We start from the raw sequence: 21,720 nt of genomic DNA, 5'->3' as shown, positions 1-21,720 counted from the left end.
TGTTTATCCTTCTAGGGGCTTGAGGCAAGGGGACCCCTTATCTCCTTATTTGTTCTTACTTTGCATTGAAGGATTGATTACTTTATTGTCGAAAGAAGGCCTAAGAGGGGGGGGGGGGATTTCAGATCTAAAAATTTGTAGGGGTGCTCCAAACTTCAATGATTTGCTTTTCACAGATGATTGTGTCATTTTTGTAAGGCTAGGGTTGAGGAAAATAGACGAGTGCAGGCTGTTTTGGATTTTTTTGAATCTATCTCTGGTCAGAAAATTAATAAGGAGAAAATAGCCATGGTTTTCAGTAACAATGTCAGAAGAGAGGTTCAAATTGAGATTAAACAGCTGTGGGTTAATAGTGAGATCCAGCAGTATGAAAAGTATTTAGGCCTTCCTCCTATGGTGGGGAGATCGAGGCATCGGGCTTTCTTTTCTATTAAGCAAAGAGTGTGGCAAAAACTCAAAAGTTGGAAGAAACAATTGCTCTCACAAGGGGGAAAGAAGTGCTTTTGAAAGTTGTAGCACAGTCGATTCCTATGTATGCAATGAGTTGCTTCTTATTCCCTTCTACATTGTGTTCTGATTTGGAAAGCTTAACGGCAAAATTTTGGTGGAGTCAAAAGGGGATGGAAAGGAAGATCCATTGGTTAAGTTGGGCAAAAATGCGTGAGACAAAAGCTGGTGGGGGCTTGGGTTTTAAAGATTTGAGGCTTTTTAACTTAGCTCTATTGGCTAAACAGGGCTGGCGCCTGCTGCAGGATGAGTCTTCCTTAGTCTTTAGATTATTAAAGGCTAGATATTTCCCTAATTCAGCTTTTGAACAAGCAGGTTTAGGCAACTGTCCTTCTTACACTTGGAGGGGCATTTGGGAAGCTAAGAAGTGGGTTCTTTGAGGGTGTAGATGGTGTATTGGTGATGGGAGAACTGTAAAAAATTTGACTGACCAGTGGATTCCAAGTCATGGGGCTTTATGTTCTGAAGGCTCTCATGGCTTAGTCGGAGTACAAGATGAGGTGGTGGCTTCTCTTATGGATGTTGATGTAGGAAATTGGAATGTTCACAAACTTAGATCTCTCTTCAATCCAAATGTGGTGTCTGATATTCTCAAGCTTGTTGTTTGTCCAAGTGTTAATGTGGACAAATGAATTTGGGCTCATGCGAGGAATGGGGACTTTAGTGTTAAAAGCTGTTATAGGTTTATTAAAGTAAGCTTGGGATCTTAGTTTGCCGAGGATTCAACAGCAAGTTCTATGCATATGTTATGGAAGCAACTATGGAGGATGTAAATACCAAGCAAGATTAAAATATTTGCTTGGTGGGCTTGTAAAGATGGCCTTCCCTCAAAACAAAATTTAGTGAGGCGACATGTGCTCATAGATCCTGTTTGCAATTTTTGTGGTTTCCTGTGTGAATATCTCAATCATGCATTGCTTACTTGTGATAGGTTATTGAGTTTGTGGAAAGAGCTATTGCCTGATATGCATTTGGAGCACAATCTGAAAATTTGTGAGATAGCTTTGCTTTTGTGTTAGGGGATACATAGGGAAAATTTATCTCTTTTTCTTTACTGTAGCTTGGAGTTTTTGGTATCGACGTAATCAAATGGTGCATGAGCAGGTGCTTTTAAGTCCAAAAATAGTTGTTGATAATGCTTTGAGTTTAATCAGGAATTATGTTCAAGTTCGATTGAAGCCTAGGGTGCAAGTAAAACAGCACTTTTGCTAGAAACCTCCTTTACCGAGTCTACTCAAACTTAATGTTGATGGAGCTTTGTTTGCAGAATTGTGCAAATCTGGTATTGGCTGCATATTGCGAGATGATCAAGGTAAGGTGCTAATGGCTGCGTCAAAGATTGAGAGAGAAGTTGAGGAACCAAAAGCCGTGGAGTTAAAAGCTATTTTTCGGGGTCTTCAATTGTGTGTCAGTATGCGCATCTCAAGAATTCAAGTGGAATCTGATTGCTTGTTGGTGGTGGAGGCTTTGGAGCAAAATGACACGGATGGCTCTCTATTGGGGCTGTTATACATGGAAATTAAGTCTCTTTCTTCATGTGTTGTTGATTGTTCTTTTGTTTATGTTCCTATTGAAGGAAATAGGGCAGCTCATACTTTAGCTCGGTATGCGAAAAATGTGGATGATATTGCTATGTGGTGGGATTGTATTCTAGACTTTATTTCTCAAGTCATTTGGCTTGACAAATGTTTGTAATCTCCTTTTATTAATGGAAGTATTGTTTTTTATAAAAAAAAATATTAACGCAACTAAAAAGGTAAGTGAAATAATCATTTTAACATGAAATAGCTGACATTAAATAAATAATTTTCCTGTAATGATTTACGGTAGAAAGTTAAAAACAGTAGTGTTATGAAAACAAAAACTCATTGCAAATAAAACTGTCATTTTGTGATGGGATTTTCTCAATGCAACTAATTATTTGTCAGGCCAAAGTGTCATCATTTTGTTTCGGAAGGTCTCCATCTGTTTCGATCTCTTCCATAAAGATAAGAAATCTTTGCTTATTTAAAAAATTATAGATAGGGTTTTTAAAAATAAATCTAAACAATCGTAAAACTAGTTATTTGTGGCGGAGTATAATCTTCACAAATAGTACTAGCTGGCTAGTACAAGGTATTATTTGCAATAATAGAAATTAATGAAAATACGTTAATTTAATTATTTCTAACACGTGTTTATAAGGAGTGCATGCATCTATGGCACGTACATGCAGGTTTAAACGAATTAAATTCTGTCACGCGGCTAGGGCTTTCGTGCCCAACAACATTAATGAGTGCTCGATTGACTAACTGCTTGAAATCTAGAATGTGTTGTATTTATTTTTATAAATAATGGACTAGCATTAACATTTAGTCATTGAGCCCATAATGGAATGGACCATTTTAATAGACACATATGGAGGCTCCTACACTCACCCCACTTTAAAATAGAACTAGCACATTGAGTTCTATTTAGGGTTTTTTGCTCTTCATCTTCTCTCTCTTAGGGCAAGAACCAAAAATCAGAAAAGAAGGGTAGAGAGTAGTACTCTCCATAGCTGGAAAAACTTCCTCTTTTTCAGGAATCCTAAAGCTCTATGAAAACTCCATGACAAGTTATTGGAGGTACGAACTCTCAATTTTATTAAACATATGCTTTAATTTATGAGAAGCAATTATCACATCTTGTGAATCTAACAATTGGTATCAGAGCCTTCTTCCTATTTTTCATGGTTGTGTTTCTTTACTTTTTCGTTGCTGTGACTTGCTAGCTCTTCTGTGCATGGGGTTGATTTTCGGTGACTTGACTCTAGCTCTTGATTTTCGGTAACTTGCTACAAATTTAGCAAACCCGTATAATGAAGCAACTGGGTGGAGTAAAACGTTTTTATTTTCTCTGGAGCTTTTTCACTTGTTCCATGTGTTTATTGGATATTGAAAATCAGGTGGGAGCGCTAGCTGCTCTTGAAGCTTTTTCCTTTTCATTTTACAAAAGGTTCCTCTTGTTCTAAATACTAAAGATTTGTTCAGATGCCATAAAAAAAAATGGTAGGAGGATAATAGTACTAGTTGTTCATGTGCTATTATATATATATATATATATATATATATATTATGGCAATAAAGAATCTTGTATGGAGATACTTTTGATTTTTTTTTTTTGTCTTTTTTGTTGTAATACCAATGGTTTGGAGTGGGTATATACTCACCTCTCATGGGACTAGTCATGATAAATTATCGGAGTTGTTATATTGATCATGCTTCCGCTTAATGACATTATACTAAGATCCATACGGATAATGAATTTTTGCCCCGTCGGCAAACCATTATTTAGTAGGATGTTTAGGACGATAAAGATAATAGTTAAGTGCTTGGCATTTGGTGGCCTAGTCCTATCCTCTCGATAGTGGGTCATTTTAAGTCTTTGTACTTAATTATTTTGTTTTATCATGCGTAAGAGACTTTTATGTATCTTGGGCTTTAGCATAGTGCGTAAGAGTCTATTTTGAATAAGACTCTAACATGGATATAAGATTGCCTAATGGAGACATTTATGAGTGCATGTTTCTTCCTCCACATGCATAATAAATTTTGTTATATTCTCTCAGCTTATAGCAATGCAGCTCTGTCTCTCTCTTTCTCTGCCATCAAGAGTTTAACAGGAACCAATTATGAGGATTGGTATGAGTCTCTCACTATTAATTTGGCTATCATAAATTTGGATTTGGCTTTGAGGGTCGATGCGCCTGTTGAACCCATTAGTGAAATTTCTACGAATGAAAAGACTCGTTATGAGCAGTAGATGCATTCTAATAGGACTTGTCTCATGATTATGAAGTATACTATTGACAAGTCTATCAGGCATAGCATAGCTGATACAGATAGTGCTAAAGAATGTCTTGATGTTGTTGGGAAGAAATTTACTAAGTTTGATAAGGCAGAAAAGGGAACTCTGATGAAACTTCTTACTATCACAACCTATGATGGGGTTAATGGAGCCCGAGAGCAAATCATGAAACTTACTCATTTCTTTAACAAACTCAAAGGAATGAAAGTTGAGTTAGCAGATAGCTTTCTTGTATGGCAAGTGCTTGAATCTTTGTCACCCCAGTTTGATGCACTCAAGACCACTTATAATGTTCAGAAAGACAAATGGAGCTTGAGTGAAATGACTGTCATTGTAACTCAAGAAAAGGAGATGATGAAAAAGGCCAAGTCTCATGCTGCTTTCATGGTAACTGTTGATAAAGGGAAGATGAAGTTCTTCAAATGTAATAATAGCAACTCCTATAAGATGAAGAAATCTAGGAGGCCTCCACAGCAAGCTAGTGTAAGTGTTCCAAATGGGCCTAAGAATGAAGTTTTTAAGGGAATGTGCAACTTCTGTCATTTGTTTGGGCACAAGAGGGTTGATTGTAGGAGATTTAAGGCTTGGTTAGACAAGAAATGTACACGTTCGCTACTAGTATATTTTAAGTCTAATCTAGTCGATGTGCCTTCTGATACTTGGTAGCTAGATGCTGGTGCGATCATTCACACTACAAATTATTTGCAGGAATTAAGGAACCATAGAAGACCAATTGATACAGAGTTGATAGTAAATATAGGCAATGGTATGAAGGTTAAAGTTGAACATATTGGTGCTGTCAGACTTATTTTGGCTTTTAAGCATGTTTTGAACTTGTCTGATACTGATTTTATACCTTCCATCAAAAGAAATCTTATCTCTATTTCTATTTTGGACATATGTGGTTATATTTTACATTTTGGAAATGGAAAGGCTACAATCTTTTATGACTCTATTGTGGTTGGTACTGCTACTTTATATGATGGTTTGTATAAAACTGACTTACTTCCTGCTTTAGATCCTGCTTCTTCTAGTGTCTCTATTGTGAATGTTGTAGTTGGTTTTAAATGTACTAGATCTAATGAAAACTCTTTCATGTTGTGGCACAAAAGGTTGGGTCATATTTTTAGAGAAATAATGGAGAGGTTGATTACAGACGACATTCTAGTTGACTTGGATTTTTCTGATTTTGAAACTTGTGTTGCTTGTATCAAAGGGAAGCTTCCAGCAAAAATTAGAAAGCAAAAGATTAGCAGAAATCTAGATATTCTAGATTTAATCCATACTGATATTTGTGGTCCCATTTTACTTGCCGCTTTAGGAAATTATAGATACTTCATTACCTTTATTGATGATTATTCTCGCTATGGTTGTATTGAGCTCGTTCGAGAAAAATCAGACTCATTGGAAGCTTTTAAGGCTGCTATGAAACTCCAGAAAAATAAGAAAATCAAAGCGATAAGATCAGATAGAGGAGGTGACTTTTATGGGAGATATGATGAAACTGGAAGAAATTCTGGACCTTTTGCTAGATTTCTTGAGGCATATGGTATCGAGGCTCAATACACAATGCCTGGAACTCCTGAACAGAATGGTATTGCAGAAACAAGAAATCGTACTCTTATGGATATGGTGCATTGTATGCTTAGTCATTTCACTTTGCTTGAATTTTTGTGGGGTGAGTCTTTGAAAACCTTTACATATATTTTGAATCAAGTATCAAGTAAGTCGGTTCCTAAAACTCCTTATGAGTTATGGTCAGGTAAGAGGCCTAGTTTGCATCATTTCCATGTTTGTGGCTGTAAAGTAAAAATAAGGTCATATAATCCTCAATAGAAGAAACTTCATCCTAAGACAATTACTGGTTATTTTGTTTGCTACTGTGTGGGATCAAGAGGCTCTAGATTCTATTGCCCTTCTAATGTTACTAAAGTTATTGAATCTGATCAAGCCATTTTCTTTGAGGATGTTAGTGACAGTGGGAGTTCGGCACCACATGAAATTGTATTTAGGGAGGAGCGTGTTGTTATATCTGTTTAGGTTACTCCTCCATCAGCAGTTGTACCACCATTGACAGAGGGAACCAGTACTATTGTCCAAGACCCTATTGTTGACACTATAGTTGATGTTGATGTGGTGACTGATGATATTGTTATGAGGAGATCACAGAGAATTCGTAGACCAGAAATTTCATATGATTATATTGTCTATTTGCAGAAGTATGAGTTTAATACTGATATGTCTCTTGATCTAGCCTATTTTAAGGAGACCATTGATAGTCCTCAATCTTCATGTTAGATGGATGCTATGCATGATGAGATGGCATCGATGTGTCATAACGGAGTATGAGACTTAGTTGAACTACCATTGACTATAGGTCAATTGATTGCAAATGTGTTTTTAAAACCAAGTATAATTTTGAAGGCCAGGTAGAAAGATATAAAGCTAAGCTTGTTGCTAAGGGTTTTAACCAAAGACAAGACATTGATTATAAGGACACTTTCTCGCCTGCTTCTACAAATGATTCTTTTCAAATTATTATGGCATTGGTGGTGGCTCATTTTGATCTCGAGCTGCATCAAATAGATGTCAAGACAGCTTTTCTTAATGGACATCTATTTGAGGATGTGTACATGATGCAACCAGATGGTTCCAATTAAGTGGGAGGAAAGGAACACATGGTGTGTAAACTTAACAAGTCCATTTATGGGCTTAAGCAGCCATCGAGACAATGGCATCTAAAGTTTGATGAGATTGTTACCTCTTGCAATTTTAAGGAGAATCTTGTTGATCAATACATATATTTGAGAGTCAATGGGAGTAAGTATATATTTCTTGTTCTTCATTTTGATGATATATTACTCGTTGCAAGTGACATTGAACTTATGTTTGAGACAAAATGCATGTTATCATATGATTTTGATATGAAAGATATTGGTGAGACCTCTTATATTTTGGGAATCCAGATTTTTCATGAGAGATCTAGAGGTGTTCTTGGATTGTCTCGGAAAACCTACATCGATTGAGTTTTAAATAGGTTTAATATGCATTATTGTTCTCCTGGACAAACACCTATTGTAAAAGGTGATATTTTCTAAGTCTCAATGCCCTCAAGATGATAGTGAGAGGGCCCATATGCAAACGATTCCCTATTTGTCGGTTGTGGGTAGTTTGATGTATGGTCAAGTATGTACACGACCTGATATTGCTTATGTTGTTGGTGTACTTGGGAGATACTTGACTAATCCTGGTTTGGCTCATTGGAAAGCTACAAAAAAAATATTTAGGTATTTGTAAGGCTCTAAAGATCTAGCACTTACATATCAGAAATCTGACATTCTTGATGTAGTTGGATATTCTGATGCCAATTTTACGAGTTGTTCAAATGATAGAAGATTCACTTCTGGTTATACTTTTATGATGGCAAAAGGAGCTGTTTCTTGGAAAAGTGTCAAACAGACACTTACAGCTTCCTCTACAATGGAGACATAGTATGTAGTTTGTTATGAGGCCACATGTTAGGCTATATGGTTGCAAAACTTTATCTTGGGGCTAGGTGTTGTGAACACCATTTCGAGGCCGTTGAAGATATTTTGTGATAACTCTGCAGCAGTCGCTTTCTCTTGAAACACTAGGAGCTATTCTCGCTCCAATCATATTGATATTAAGTATTTGTTTGTTAGAGAGAAAATAACCGAGTCTTATATTTGTATTGAACATATTTCCACAGAGCATATGTTAGCTAACCCACTAACTAAAGGTTTAGCTCCAAAGCTATTTCAAGAGCATGTGACTCATTTGTGATTGTTAAAATCTTCTGTTGCATTTAGTTAATGGGAGTTCTGTGATCATTGATTGTTTGACTATATTGTTTATGCTCATATTTTGTTTTAAATATAGTAATGTCAATGAATGCCTGAGTCACGTGCATTTTGGAAAGGGCATACTTTATGTATTGAGACATATTGACTAGTCTCACGCCTGGGTCATGTGCATTTTGGACAAGGCGATTTTTTATTTAATGAGACATTATGTTTAGTCTCATGCCTGAGTCGCGCGCATTTTAGATAGGGTGTACTTTATATATTGAGACATATTGATTAGTCTCGTGCCTGAGTCACAGTCATTATGGACAAGGCGTATTACCTATAAGAGACAATCTGTTTTAGTCTATGCTTGAGTCGTGCGGTTGTAAGTATAAGTTTTGTGTCATATATCCTGTCAATATAGTCACTAGACTAGGTGTTGCACATGCATTTTGGACAAGGCTTATTACTTTAAAGACATTCAGTTTTGTCTCTAGGGCTTCTTGTGGAAATAGGTGTTTGTCACTCTTTTGATTATTTCCATATTACACTTGCATCTCATCGGCCTGAATTATGTGATTGCAAGTATTGGTCATGTGTTGTATGCCCTGTCGATGTATTGTTCACTAACTTGTACTTGAAGGTTTGAACAAGGCCTTTGATTTTGGGATGCTTGTTTGTGTTTATATTATGATTAAATGCAATGTTGTCCAAGTGGGAGATTGTTGTATTTATTTTTAAAAATAATGGACTAGCATTAAGATTTAGTCACTGAGCCCATAATGAGATGAACCATTTTAATAGACACATATGGAGGTCCCTACTTTCACCCCACTTTAAAATAGAACTAGCTCATTGAGTTCTATTTAGGATTTTTTGCTCTTCCTCTTCTCTCTCTTAGGGCAAGAACCAAAAATCAGAAAAGATGGGTAGAGAATAGTTCTCTCCATAGCTGAAAAAACTTCCTCTTTTGTAGGAACCCTAAAGCTCTATGAAAAATCTATCATAAGTTATTGGAGGTATTAACTCTCAATTTTGTTAGACAAATGCTTTGATTTCTGGGAAGAAATTATCATATCTTGTGAATTTAACAGAATGATCATTGGACTCATACTACTAACACTGCATATACAAAGGAAACCATTAATGTAGCAGCAGCAGCAGCTTTAGGAGGAATATATATATATATATATATAAAGAGTGATTGGCATAATGAAATTGATTAAGGACTTACAAATCCTAACCACATAATTTACAGCACATTTGTATAGAGTCAAAGATTGTATAGCATCATGAGCAATCAGCCTTGGATTTTAGCAGAGTGACTGCTAATGATGTTATATCGTTTCTATGAAGTAGTGATCTTTGTGTGCTGCAAATTAACTTGAAAATCCATGATGATGATCTACTGGAAGCCCCCGCCGAGAGCAGGAGCCCAATAATCTGCTCCATTGTCACTCCCAACTTGCAACATACATGACACTGGAATCAGACACAACCCTCTACTTCTTAGATCTTTCTTTGGCTCTTTATGAAGATCCTAACGATTTCAAATGAAAACAAGAAAGAAACAGCAAAAAAAAAAGTAATGCAAATTAATTTCATTTCATTTATTAGGACCATGCAGAAAGATAAGAAAAAAAGCTTTATGTTGAAATGAAGAACACAGAATATCTTATTTTTAAGAAGAAAGAATTATATTTCTATATAGTCAAGAACTACCTGTAGCTCAGGTGCCTCTTTCCTCTTGATATAGTTGTTATTCAGCAGCTAGTCAAGAAGGGGAAAAACCATTTCAAAAGCATTAGCATTATCAATTTTAAGTGGTTGGTGAAACTTTACACTTTAAAGCACTTGGTTTTCTAGTTTAGCAAACAAAGTAAAGTATTAGCTTAATTTTCCAAATCCAAGTTCCCAACAGTCTAACACCCCTTTAAGAAGGAAATGGATCCAATAAAGCATACTTGACCAGGATCTTCAGGAAATATACAATTCATCTGATCTCCTTGAACCTAACAAGATTATTGCAAAAGAAAATAACAATCATTAATTAATCGTGTCCCATTGTTGACCAATACCATAAAAACACTCGTGCACATGCTGGAGAGAGAAAGAGAGAGAGAGAGAGAGAGTTCTTCTATTGGGAAGTGAAAAATTATGGTTCATGTAGTAGTATCTTACAGAATGTTGCTGCCTCATGTTTCCTGATCCACTACCAAAGTAAGGTAAGCTGAGGGCCTGCATCCAGGCCAGGTGAGGAAATTAAACAAAGCGAATCTTTAAGAACTTGATCGATAAGTACTAAAGAATATGGGAATTAAGAACATTGAGAAATGAAACTTTTGCAGTTTCCCATCACTGCTCGTGGTTGTCTACAAAAAACAAATGATAAATGATGAAGAAGAAACATCACCTCAATTTGACTCTGAAGGAATCTGATGTACCCAAGAGCTTCTAACAACACAGAGGCTGTGTCAGTCTGCAAAAGGTGAAAAAAGTAGAGCACATCACAACAGTCCAAAGTCATATTTTCATGTCTTTTTTTTTTTTTATAGACAATATAATAATATTGTTCACGTAAAATAATTATATAAAAATAAATTTATAAATTAATATTATTTGATGTGATATGTTAAATAGTAAAATTATTTTTATTATAAAATAAATTTAATTAACAAATTTTATAAAATTACATTATCAATTTATAAATTTACTTTATATAATCTTTTTATATTTATAACTGTTCTCATTCATTAAACATCCAAAAACATATATTTTGATGTTAAGTTTTAAACAATCCACTTACCCAGAAAGAAATAAAGAGAAAACCCTAGTCTAGTGATTTGAGAAAAAGATGGAGAAAGGAATTAGATAATATACGGAAGGAAAATGCTGTAATATTCACCGAGGATACACACAGATAAGAGCTACCGATTTGTTTTTTTATTATTATTATTTATTTAATGGTTAAACAAGTGTTTTTTTAATAAGTTTGTATTTTTTTTTTTTAAATGTTTGAGGGAATTTAAAATTTTTTTGAAAAACATTACACGTTGGGTCGCCACTCTCGGTGGCTGTAGCAGTCTCCTATACCGAAAGAATGTCTCTTTATAATTAGTCTTTATGGACTTCCCCGGCCGTGAAGATCGTGAATTGTTCCATAAATTTTTCTTTGTTTGCCAAATTTCTTTGAGGCATCTTAATTATTTAGCTAGTTTAGGGCTTACCTTTCCGAATGGAGATACCAGCTGGTGGAGAGCTGTTATTCTGTCACCTAATTTCTCCTTCCTCACCTGATCATAAAATATATAAGACAGAAGAGATCAAGATGCGCGCATGAGGCATGGCTGCGATTTATTTATTTAGTTGAAAGATTGATTTTTCCTTTTGATGGATAAGTTGGAGAGAAACAGATATATACAGAATCGTCACTATTGAAAAGTGACAGTGAAGAAAGACAACAACATGATCATCAGTCGCCACCCACAGATGTTTGTGTGTGCTTGTTGTGTATGCATGTGTTGGGTATGGTGTGGCTCTCATGTGGGGTTGTATCATGTGTTGGCTGGTGTTGGGGAGAGAGATAGAGAGATCAGATCATCAGGGACCGGGGGAGGGAGGGGGTTGGGTGTTGGTATTTTGAGTTCATGTATACATTACCTTGAAGGTAGTTTGGGTTGAAGAAGGTTGAATCCTAGCTTTCTTGAGTGCCCCACCAGTTGCATTGCTGTTACCCTTTAAAGGAAAGAAGAAAGAAACCTCATTGCATGGTTTGCAATGGTGAACATATATATATATATAGCTAGTAAATCATTTGGAGGATTAGGGCAGGAAATTAATTTAAAAATAAAGATGCAAAAACTTTCACACACAAAAAAAAAAAAAAAAAAAATGTAAGAAATTCTGTAGGAAAAGAATTAATTTGCAGGTGGGTGGGGGAGCTAAACCAATTGTCAATATTTGCACTGTTCTGTGGATAATTTATTCAAATAAAAAAAATAATATAAATGAATGGCCTATATGAAAGTTTAAGGAATCTCCAAAAGAACATGATTAATCAAGAATATTTTAACGACCATCGTTTCACAAATGTTGTCGATCTACCCTAGAAAAAAAAAAATTCAAAAATTGAAAGACTGATCATCATCTCAGTCTCTATCTCTTCTCTTACCTGATCAGAAGATCGATCGGGTGGTGGGAGCTGCCTCCCATCTTTCGATCTGTTGTAATTGCTAGAAAAATCCAACATATTTTTACTGCTGATCAAACTTGTCAGACATGAAGACTTTGGAGATGAAGCTGCAGGCATTACTTGAGACCAGTTAGGTTTTGCTTCTTCAAACTCCTCATGAGTTCCATTTCCATACATATAGCTGCTTGCGGGATGTTCTTTCTTAACATTCACAGCAGAAGCCTTTGAAGCTTGACATAGAACTGGGTCCTCCCAATTCTCCATTAACCTCTTAGGTTGAAACTGGCTCATGCTAATTATCTTATCTTCTTCACCAACTAATCCCCCCCTAAAAGAAAAACCATGACATGCATCACGATCCCAACTAATTAATTAAATTAATCATATTCCATATTATGTTGAAGAGAGAGAGAGAGAGAGAGAGAGAGAACAAAATCAAACCCATGTACCATAATTCGTTTAAGTTTAAAAGTTTAACAGAAATAGGAGGATGATTCATGATCGATGCGCATATTATGCACAGAGAAAGAGGTAAATTACAAGATATTTAATCATTCAGCCATGGATGTACGTATGATAAGAGAGACAGTTATGAGACGATTACAAGAGTAGTTGGCTCCAAGACTCTGGAAGCTCCTGGCTATCATGCCAAGAATGAATGGGAAGTGAAGAAGAAGTGGGTGCATATTGAGGTAAACAATTTGCAGGAGTAGGCAAGAAAGGAGAAGATGGCTGTGTCGGTGGGAGCATGCCATTGATATTCCACCAGTTATAAGGGTTTCCGGCCATCATTTGTTGCACCGGGGAGCTCTGCAAAACACCTCTATTCATGCCTTCTGAGAAAATTACCCTTTCTCTTTCCTTTTTCTTCTTATTTGAAGCTCCCAAACAAGTCTTCGTAGAAGCTTTGAGAGGCCCTCTTACTTAATCCGGATTAAGTAGATCGAGGAAACCCAAGTCCTGTGCAAGAGAGTGTTTGAATAATAATGGAGTTTGAGAACCTTTTGTCTCTGCTACCTTTCTTTTCCTTGTTTGTTTATTGCTTTGCCTTTTTCTTTCCTCCTTTATTAATTCTAAGTTTTTCTTTTCTTTCTTGCTTTTTCCCTGCTTTTGCTTTATCCCAAAGTGGGACAGAAAAGATGTTAGCAATTCCCATTAATTACGAAACAAAATTATGGGTCTTACTAAAGTGACTGTGAGTGTACAAATTTTCCTTTATATCATTTATGCAACATATATAGCTGAAAACATGTACAAAGACAAAGCAATTTGTAACTTAACCAATCCATGCATGTTATATATTTTGATTTACTTAATTAATGCATTCTTTTTTTCTTTTTTGAGTCATACACTCAAAACGATTATATAAGTAATTGACATTGAACGATAGAGCATTTATATTATATGTAGGGTGAGCACATCAAAGCTGGTTTCATCATAGATCAGTATTATATCTCTATAAAATTGTTAAGAAACAAGAGGGAGACGTGTTTGCTCAAAACTTCATATTGATTTGTATTCAACTTTACAAATAAATAGATGACCAAGAGACTAAGTATAGAAAGTTGTACATAAGGTAACTAGACTAATTCCTAAAATTGAGGTGATTCCTGATTTTGTGCAAGCTAAGATTAAGATAAGTAGACTGATTTTGTGATATCTGTCAATACTTCCTCTCAAGTTGGCGCATGTAGATCTGTAATGCCTAACTTGCGCGAGAAATTATGAAAACGTTTTTGTCTTAAAGCTTTGGTGAAGATATCAGCGACTTGCTCATTTGAAGAAGTGTGAATAGTTTTGAGGAGGCCCAAGCGAATTTTATCACGAATAATGTGGCAATCAATCTCAATGTGTTTGGTACAGTCATAAAACACAGGATTGTGTGCAATGTAAAGTGCAAATTGATTGTCGCAATGAAGTGTGAAAGGCTCGGGATGAGAGATGCCAAGATCAGTTAGAAACTGTTTCAACCTTGTGAGCTCGCAGGTGGTAACGACCATAGCTCGATATTCTGCTTCAATAGAAGAGTGAGCAACAATAGTCTGTTTCTTGGTATGCCATGAGATTGAACTAGTGCCTATCTGAATGAAGTAGCCAATGGTGGAGCGGCGTGTGGTGGGGCAGCTTGCCCAATCAGAATCAGTATAAGTTGTAACCTGTCGAGTGCTAGAGGAGGAGAAAAAAATGACTTGGTCAGGACTCCCTTTGATGTAACGGAGAACATAAGTAGCAGTAGTCATGTGAAGAACACGAGGAGCATGCATGAATTGACTGAAAATGTTGATTGCATGAACAATGTCGGGTCAAGTGATGGTCAGATAGATGAAGCGATCAACTAGGCGACGATAAAGGCAAGGATCAGGGAAGAGAGTGTCATCTTGATTGTTGAGCTTCAAATGTTGTTCTATAGGAAAATAGGCAGTTCGAGCACCGAGTTGGACACTGTCAACAAGTATGTCGAGAGCATATTTGCACTGATTGAGGAAGATGCCTTGTGAGAGTAAGCAACTTCGAGTCTAAGAAAATATTTCAGAGAGCCAAGATCTTTTGTTTTGAAATGAGTAGAGAGAATTCTTTTGAAAGCTTCGATTTGAGAAATGTCATTTCCAGCCACCAAGATGTCATCCACATAAACAAAAACAAAAGTGATGCTGGTTCTCCATCCATTGACTTGATTTTGACTTTCTTGGGGAGTTTTCAAATTTACTGTGGGTTCAAGGGATTCCTTTCCCGCGGGTTCATATCATGTGGGTAACAAGAGTGAATAAAGAATTATCTGTCTGAGATTGATGAAAACCTGCATCAAGAAGCACAGTAGTTAGTTTAAAAAAAAAGTTGCGGGAGGCTTACTTGAGGCCATATAGGGATTTTCTAAGCCAACAGACACGGGTCTTCCCCTTAGTGCAGTATTCGGGTGGTGGAGTCATGTAGACTTCTTCATCAAGATCGTCATGCAAAAAATCATTATTAACATCGAATTGTTGAATCGTCCAACTTTTTGTAGCAGCAATTGCCAATAAAAATTGTACATAAGTATAGAAAGTTGTACATAAGGTAAGTAGACTAATTCTTAAAATTAAGGTGATTCTTAATTTTGTGCAAGCTAAAATTAAGGTAAGTAGACTGATTTTGTGATATCTGTCAATAAAAATTGTAGTTGAAAACGAAAATCCCATTCTGTTTACTTTTCACACTATGGATAAGGTTCAATTCCGAGCATGATCTTGTTCCATAGATATATATAGTTCATTAGATCTCACTGAACATTAATTGTGTATTCTAGCTAGCTAGTCATGATCATCTTCTGGTGATCGACTTGTAATCGGCACCAACGTACGTACGGCCATATATGTCAAAGGTATATATATAAGAGAGAGAGAGAGAGAGAGAGAGAACTAGATGTTTGTAAAGGTAGGAAAGGCCAAGGGCTCAGATGAGATCTTTTCTTGATGTCTCAGGGAAGAGTACGTACAATAGGCTGATCTTTCGAGTTTCCACTCAACTAACTGAACACTTATAGCAATTCATGATCAAAATGGTAGTGTTTCAACATACTATATAATATTCATCCTTTGCCAGCTTCCAGAATTTTCATGTGCACCCATGCGTTAAAATCATAAATGTAGTGAAAGCAATTAGCCAAGATTCGATGAATTAATCATCACTGGATTTTCCCGTCCAGCAAGGTCATGATAGATCGAAATTAATCGATAGCTAGCGGGCTCCTCTCTCTTTGCTAGAATTAATTTGGAAAATCTTAAGTGATGATGATCATCAAATGACATCATGATGAGCTAGTGTAAAATATTTTAACAAAGAGTAATATTACATATAATTATAAAGTACGTAAGTATCGTGTAATCATTTTAAAAAATAATAAAATTTATTATTAAAAAATTATTTTTTTATATAAATATCATATTTATTATTTTTTTCAAAATAAATATACATGCATTCACAATCACAAATATTATTTATTTTTTAACAAATGGCATTACTTTTAATGGTGTCAGTAGCATGGCGACTCGAGTGGTGGACAAGTACGTAGTATACGACGAAATTACAGGTCCAAAAAGTAGAACAATGTAGATTTAATATTAATTTATACTATATGTTAACAATTTCCAGCCCCTACGTACGTGTACTGGACCAGACTAATTTTTAATAAATAGATTTAACATATAAAATATTTGAATTCAGAGTTTTTGCTCTATATATATCGTATTAAATTATTATTACTATTTTTTAAATATTGATTTAATTATATATATTATATAAAAAAATATCAATTATAACCGTACTTGCATATTAGTTTGTTGTTTTTTCTGTACATTTATAAGAATAGAATTTCAAACTCCAAACCTCATTTTAAAAGTTAAAATTATTCTAATCAAGATGCATGTCTTAATTGGCTCATATTAGTTTGTTGTTAAAGGTTTAATAACTGATAAAGCTTGATAAATGTAAGGACCATGACCAGTGAGATTAGGAATAGAAAAAATTTAATTATAAGCGATTTTACGTATTAATATGTGCACTCATTTAAATTGATCAGAAAGTATATTTTATTTAAAATAATATTAATTTAAATTTAAAATATAAAGATAATAATATTAATATGTAAATTTATTTGTACATTATAAAATTTGGAGGAAAATTAGAGGAGAGGAGACCTACGTACGTACCACACTTTTCAATGGGTCAAAATCTAGGGTTTGGAGGTCCCTAGCAGTAGGGTACTCTACAAGGGAATGATTGCAGTTGCTAAGAATTATATGTATAAAAATAGCTTATGATTAATTGTGGGCACCCATGCAGCTTCATTTATCGATCATATACATATATATATATATATATATATATATATATATATATATATATAGAGCGCCCCCATCAAAAATATTGTTGGAAGTCCATAATTTTTTGGCTTCATGTGATTTTTTTTTTTTTTTCATACAAGTATTAGAGACTCAATTCCATTAATGCATAAATCAGGTAACTCCCCCCACTCGAGGATGAACATTTAAAGCTATTCCCTCAATTAAGGAAACCTGAAATGAATTAATTACAAACTCTAGTTAGTCTTAGATCACACATGCAATTCCATCTCATTTGAAGAGAAGAAAATATTCACATTCATAAGATTAGGAGAATTAAACATAAACTCAATAATATTAATAGTGGAAAAGAAATCAGACTAAAGTGATGTTTGGATAGTGAGTTGAGATGAGATGAATTGATATGAAATTTGAAATTTGAATAAAATACTGTTAAAATATTATTTTTTAATATTATTATTATTTTAAAATTTGAAAAAGTCGAATTTATTATTATATTTTTTATAAAAATTTGATAAAGTTCATGCAATGATGAGATGAAACACTTCCTATATTCAAACGGAACATAGTATAAACTCGACTTCTACTTGAACACCTAAATATCTGTCTTTTGTAAATAGAAAATAAAAACAAACAAAACAAAACTTTTGGTGCAAAATCTAAAAAATATGTACTAATTTCTCAGCAACAATATTTGTTCCTCACAACGAATTTAGTGTATATCGATCAGATTGATCCATCCAGCTTGTAGCCATATATATATATCAATTGATTCATATGATCAGTGTACTTATTTATTGGTCAGATTAATTAACACACGATCATGAGCTTGTTTAAGTATGCAGAAGTTAGCCTCTTGAATGCCCTTATTATACATAGCATTTTGATAATTATATTTGCTTTTATTTTTTATCTCTTCGATCCCATGATTCAAAATTAAGGAAGGTAATACATGAGATCACAACACGTGTTAGACAGAGATAACTGGCCAATATATAGCTAGGAGTATGCTCATTGCAACAATCTTGTTGATCAATTACCATGCGTACATATCTATCTATCTAGCTATCACTATAAAAAAAAATAAGTTTTTTTGATTAATTTATTACAACTAAAAATTTTTTTATAATTAATTTTAATTATAAATAATTATTTTATTAGAATTAATTTATCAAAAATAAATAATTTTTAATCTATCTTATATATATATATATATATATATATATATATATATGCCAGCTTGTCCGTCCGTCCTGCCAAAATCTTTGTCGGGGAGGCTATGTCGTTTCTAGCATATCCCCCACCTTTAATTATACTTCCTTTTAAATTAATAGTTCTTCTTCTTTGGCTTGATCATGATCCCATCTCCTCGATCCTATAAAACAAAAACTTACAAACACTTCCCTCTTGTCCTTTCCTTCTTTCGCTTATATTCTTCTCTCACTGTCTCGATCTCTACATATTCTGTAGTATCTTGTCACGTATTAATGCATTATTCTAGGGAATGCAGCATGGGATGTTTACATGATAAGTCTCGAAAAAATCCATGCCATATATAAATCGACCCGCTATATATAAGTTGTAAGGGTAAAAAAATCTGTCAAAGGTTATCTTATCAAAACATAACAACTCATTCTTCTTATTATTCTTTTTCATTTTCTTAATTTCTTCTTCATTTTTTTTTTTTTTAAGGCAGCTTGCATTTGATGGTCGCTGTTCATAAATTTCTAAATTAAGGTTAAGCATATATTGTTATGCAAAACAACAAGAGTTCCCTTTGTACAGAATTCAAAAAAGGCAAAGATTTGATAATAAAGCAAACGGACAGAACCAACAAGATTCAAGAAATAGCAACTCAGAACAGTATCCAAGATAACAAAGAGAAACAGAGGAATATCAAGAACAATATCAGCAAGAAATAAGAAAGTAAATAATCAACACAAGAGATTTACGTGGTTCGACCCTAATGGTCTACGTCCACGACAGGAATGGCCTCAGAGCTTTATTAATAATCAGTCCTTCACAGAGAAGTCTCAGAACCATACACATTTACACAGCTTTCATCTCACAACAAGAAATCGCACAGATTTCTTCTCAAGTGAAACCCTAAGTCATGACAACAGTATATCCCTCTCTGTTCTCTCTCGAAGCCTCTCAATCTCAGAAAACAAAATGACATACAACCCTTAGGGTTCCAGAATGAGTTAGCTATGAATATATAATACAAAACAGATACCAACACATGTCAAGATCCTGCGGCATGAGTGTGTATCGTTTCTGGTGTAGATAGCAAGTCATGTGCAGACCACGTGAGTAACCAGCTCAGTGTAATAAACCCCAAGGCTTTCAGGCTTAGCCACTTGTCCATCATTCAGAGTCACAACAAAAGGATTAGAGATTAAACCAACAGATAATAAATGAATTGACATAGCATTTACAAATCTCCACCTTGGCAAAACATTTATTGCCAAGTTTAATCAATTTCTCATCATTGGTCATTCCTGCACTGTCCCCCCTCTAAAGGGGACAAACACTAGACTTCCATACCAGCTAAGTTCAGACAGTGTCTGAACTTAGAGCAAGGGAGAGCTTTTGTCATCATATCTGAGGGGTTGTCCTCAGTTGAGACTTTCTCCACACAAACAATTTTAGAATCTATGACATCCCTAATAAAATGAAGCCTTATATCAATATGTTTAGACCTTTCATGGAAAACTTGATTTTTTGCTAAGTGTAATGCACTTTGATTATCACAGTGTACTGTGATGTTATCACTGTAAATGTTTAATTCACAAGCAATACCTTTGAACCATATGGCCTCTTTTACAGCTTCAGTTAAGGCTATATATTCAGCTTCTGCGGTAGACAAGGCTACCACAGATTGTAAGTGTGACTTCCAGCTGATAGCTCCTCCAAAGGCAGTAAACACATATCCAGTTAAGGACTTCCTTGTGTCTACATTTCCTGCAAAATCAGAGTCTACAAAACCAGTTAGTTCATAACCCTTTTCAACATTTTTTCCAAAGCTGAGACCTAAACCAGAGGAGCCTGCCAAGTACCTAAGTACCCATTTAATGGCCTGCCAATGAGTTTTTCCAGGATTTCCCATAAACCTACTGACAACACTCACAGCATAGGTCAAATCAGGTCTAGAACAGACCATTGCATACATTATGCTTCCCACCATGCTAGCATAGGGAATTTGTTACATAAAGCTAATGTCAAGTTCTGATTTAGGGGCCTGATCTAAGGACAATTTAAAATGCTGACCTAAAGGGTTGTTGACAGATTTTACATGTTCCATACCAAATCTCTTAAGAATTTTAGAGATATAATTTTTCTAAGACAGGTGTAGCACTTTTGTATCCCTGTCTCTTTCAATTTCCATTCCTAAAATTCTCTTAGCAGGACCCAGCTCCTTCATTTCAAACTCTGACTTTAGCATGCATTTAACTTGATGGATTAAAACAGTGTCTTTACAAGCAACCAGCATGTCATCAACATACAAAAGGAGATAAATATAAATTCCTTTTACTTCCTTGTAATAGACACAACTATCAAAGCAACTTCTTTTAAAATTGTTACTAATCATGTGTGTATCAAACATTTTGTACCACTGCCTAGGTGATTGTTTAAGGCCATATAAAGATTTTTTAAGAAAACACACTTGATTATTACCAATATCATGAGTAAAACCTTCAGGAGGTTGCATGTAAATATTTTCCTCAAGTTCTCCATGCAAAAAAGCAGTTTTGACATCTAATTGTTCAAGATGCAGATTTTCAAAAGCTGTGTAAGCAAGCAGTAGTCTAATAGAGCTGTGTTTAACCACATGAGAGAAGATTTCATTAAAGTCAATTCCTTCTCTTTGTGTAAAGCCCTTAGCCACTAGCCTAGCTTTATACCTGGTCCCTTCTATCCCTGGTATGCATTCCTTCTTCTTATAGATCCATTTTGATCCAATTAGTTTCACTCCTTGAGGTTTAGTTACAAGAACCCAAGTTTTATTCTTATTAAGAGATTCTATCTCCTCATGCATGGCTAAGATCCATTTAGAGGAGTCTTTGCTTTTCATAACCTCTTTATAGGACCTAGGTTCTTCATTAATAACCTCATTAGCAACAGTTAGAGCAAACATGGTGAGTTCAGCTTGACCATACCTTATAGGTGGTTTAATAACTCTCTTTTGTCTATCTTTAACTAGGTTATAAGAGCTGGCTCCACCTTGATCCACAATTCCAGAGATTTCATCCTCATGGTCATTGTCTACTACAGGTTCAGGTTCAGGTTGAGTATTAACCTGCTCCACCTCAACTTGTAAACCCTTTAATGAGCTGTCAGTATCAGGATTTGGGATACCTTCCTGTACCCGAGCCATATGAGACTCATTAAAGATCACATCCCTGCTTATAATGCATTTGTACCTACCAAGTCCTTCTACCCAAAGTTTGTACCCCTTAACACCTTCAGGATAACCTATAAAAATGCACCTAAGTGCCCTAGGTTCCAGTTTATCAGTTTTTGAATGTGCATAAGCAATACACCCAAA

The 21,720-nt window shown here is 35.0% G+C and overlaps 1 protein-coding gene across 1 annotated transcript; it reads right to left on the bottom strand.

Moving 5' to 3' along the window:
* Positions 1-9,234: 9,234 nt before the first annotated feature.
* LOC109008184 (transcription factor bHLH68-like) lies at positions 9,235-13,359 on the bottom strand. Its single transcript, XM_018988195.2, has 9 exons — positions 12,938-13,359; positions 12,313-12,661; positions 11,802-11,876; positions 11,369-11,434; positions 10,555-10,620; positions 10,323-10,379; positions 10,106-10,153; positions 9,864-9,911; positions 9,235-9,681 (listed from the first exon to the last, which is right to left on the bottom strand). Exons 1-9 carry the CDS (start codon positions 13,162-13,164, stop codon positions 9,547-9,549), a joined length of 1,071 nt encoding a protein of 356 aa, XP_018843740.1. The 5' UTR covers positions 13,165-13,359; the 3' UTR covers positions 9,235-9,546.
* Between the last annotated feature and the right edge of the window lie 8,361 nt (positions 13,360-21,720).

Source organism: Juglans regia, chromosome 10 (assembly GCF_001411555.2).
Source record: "Juglans regia cultivar Chandler chromosome 10, Walnut 2.0, whole genome shotgun sequence".
Lineage (NCBI taxonomy): Eukaryota > Viridiplantae > Streptophyta > Magnoliopsida > Fagales > Juglandaceae > Juglans > Juglans regia.
This window is presented reverse-complemented; position numbering and strand designations above follow the sequence as displayed.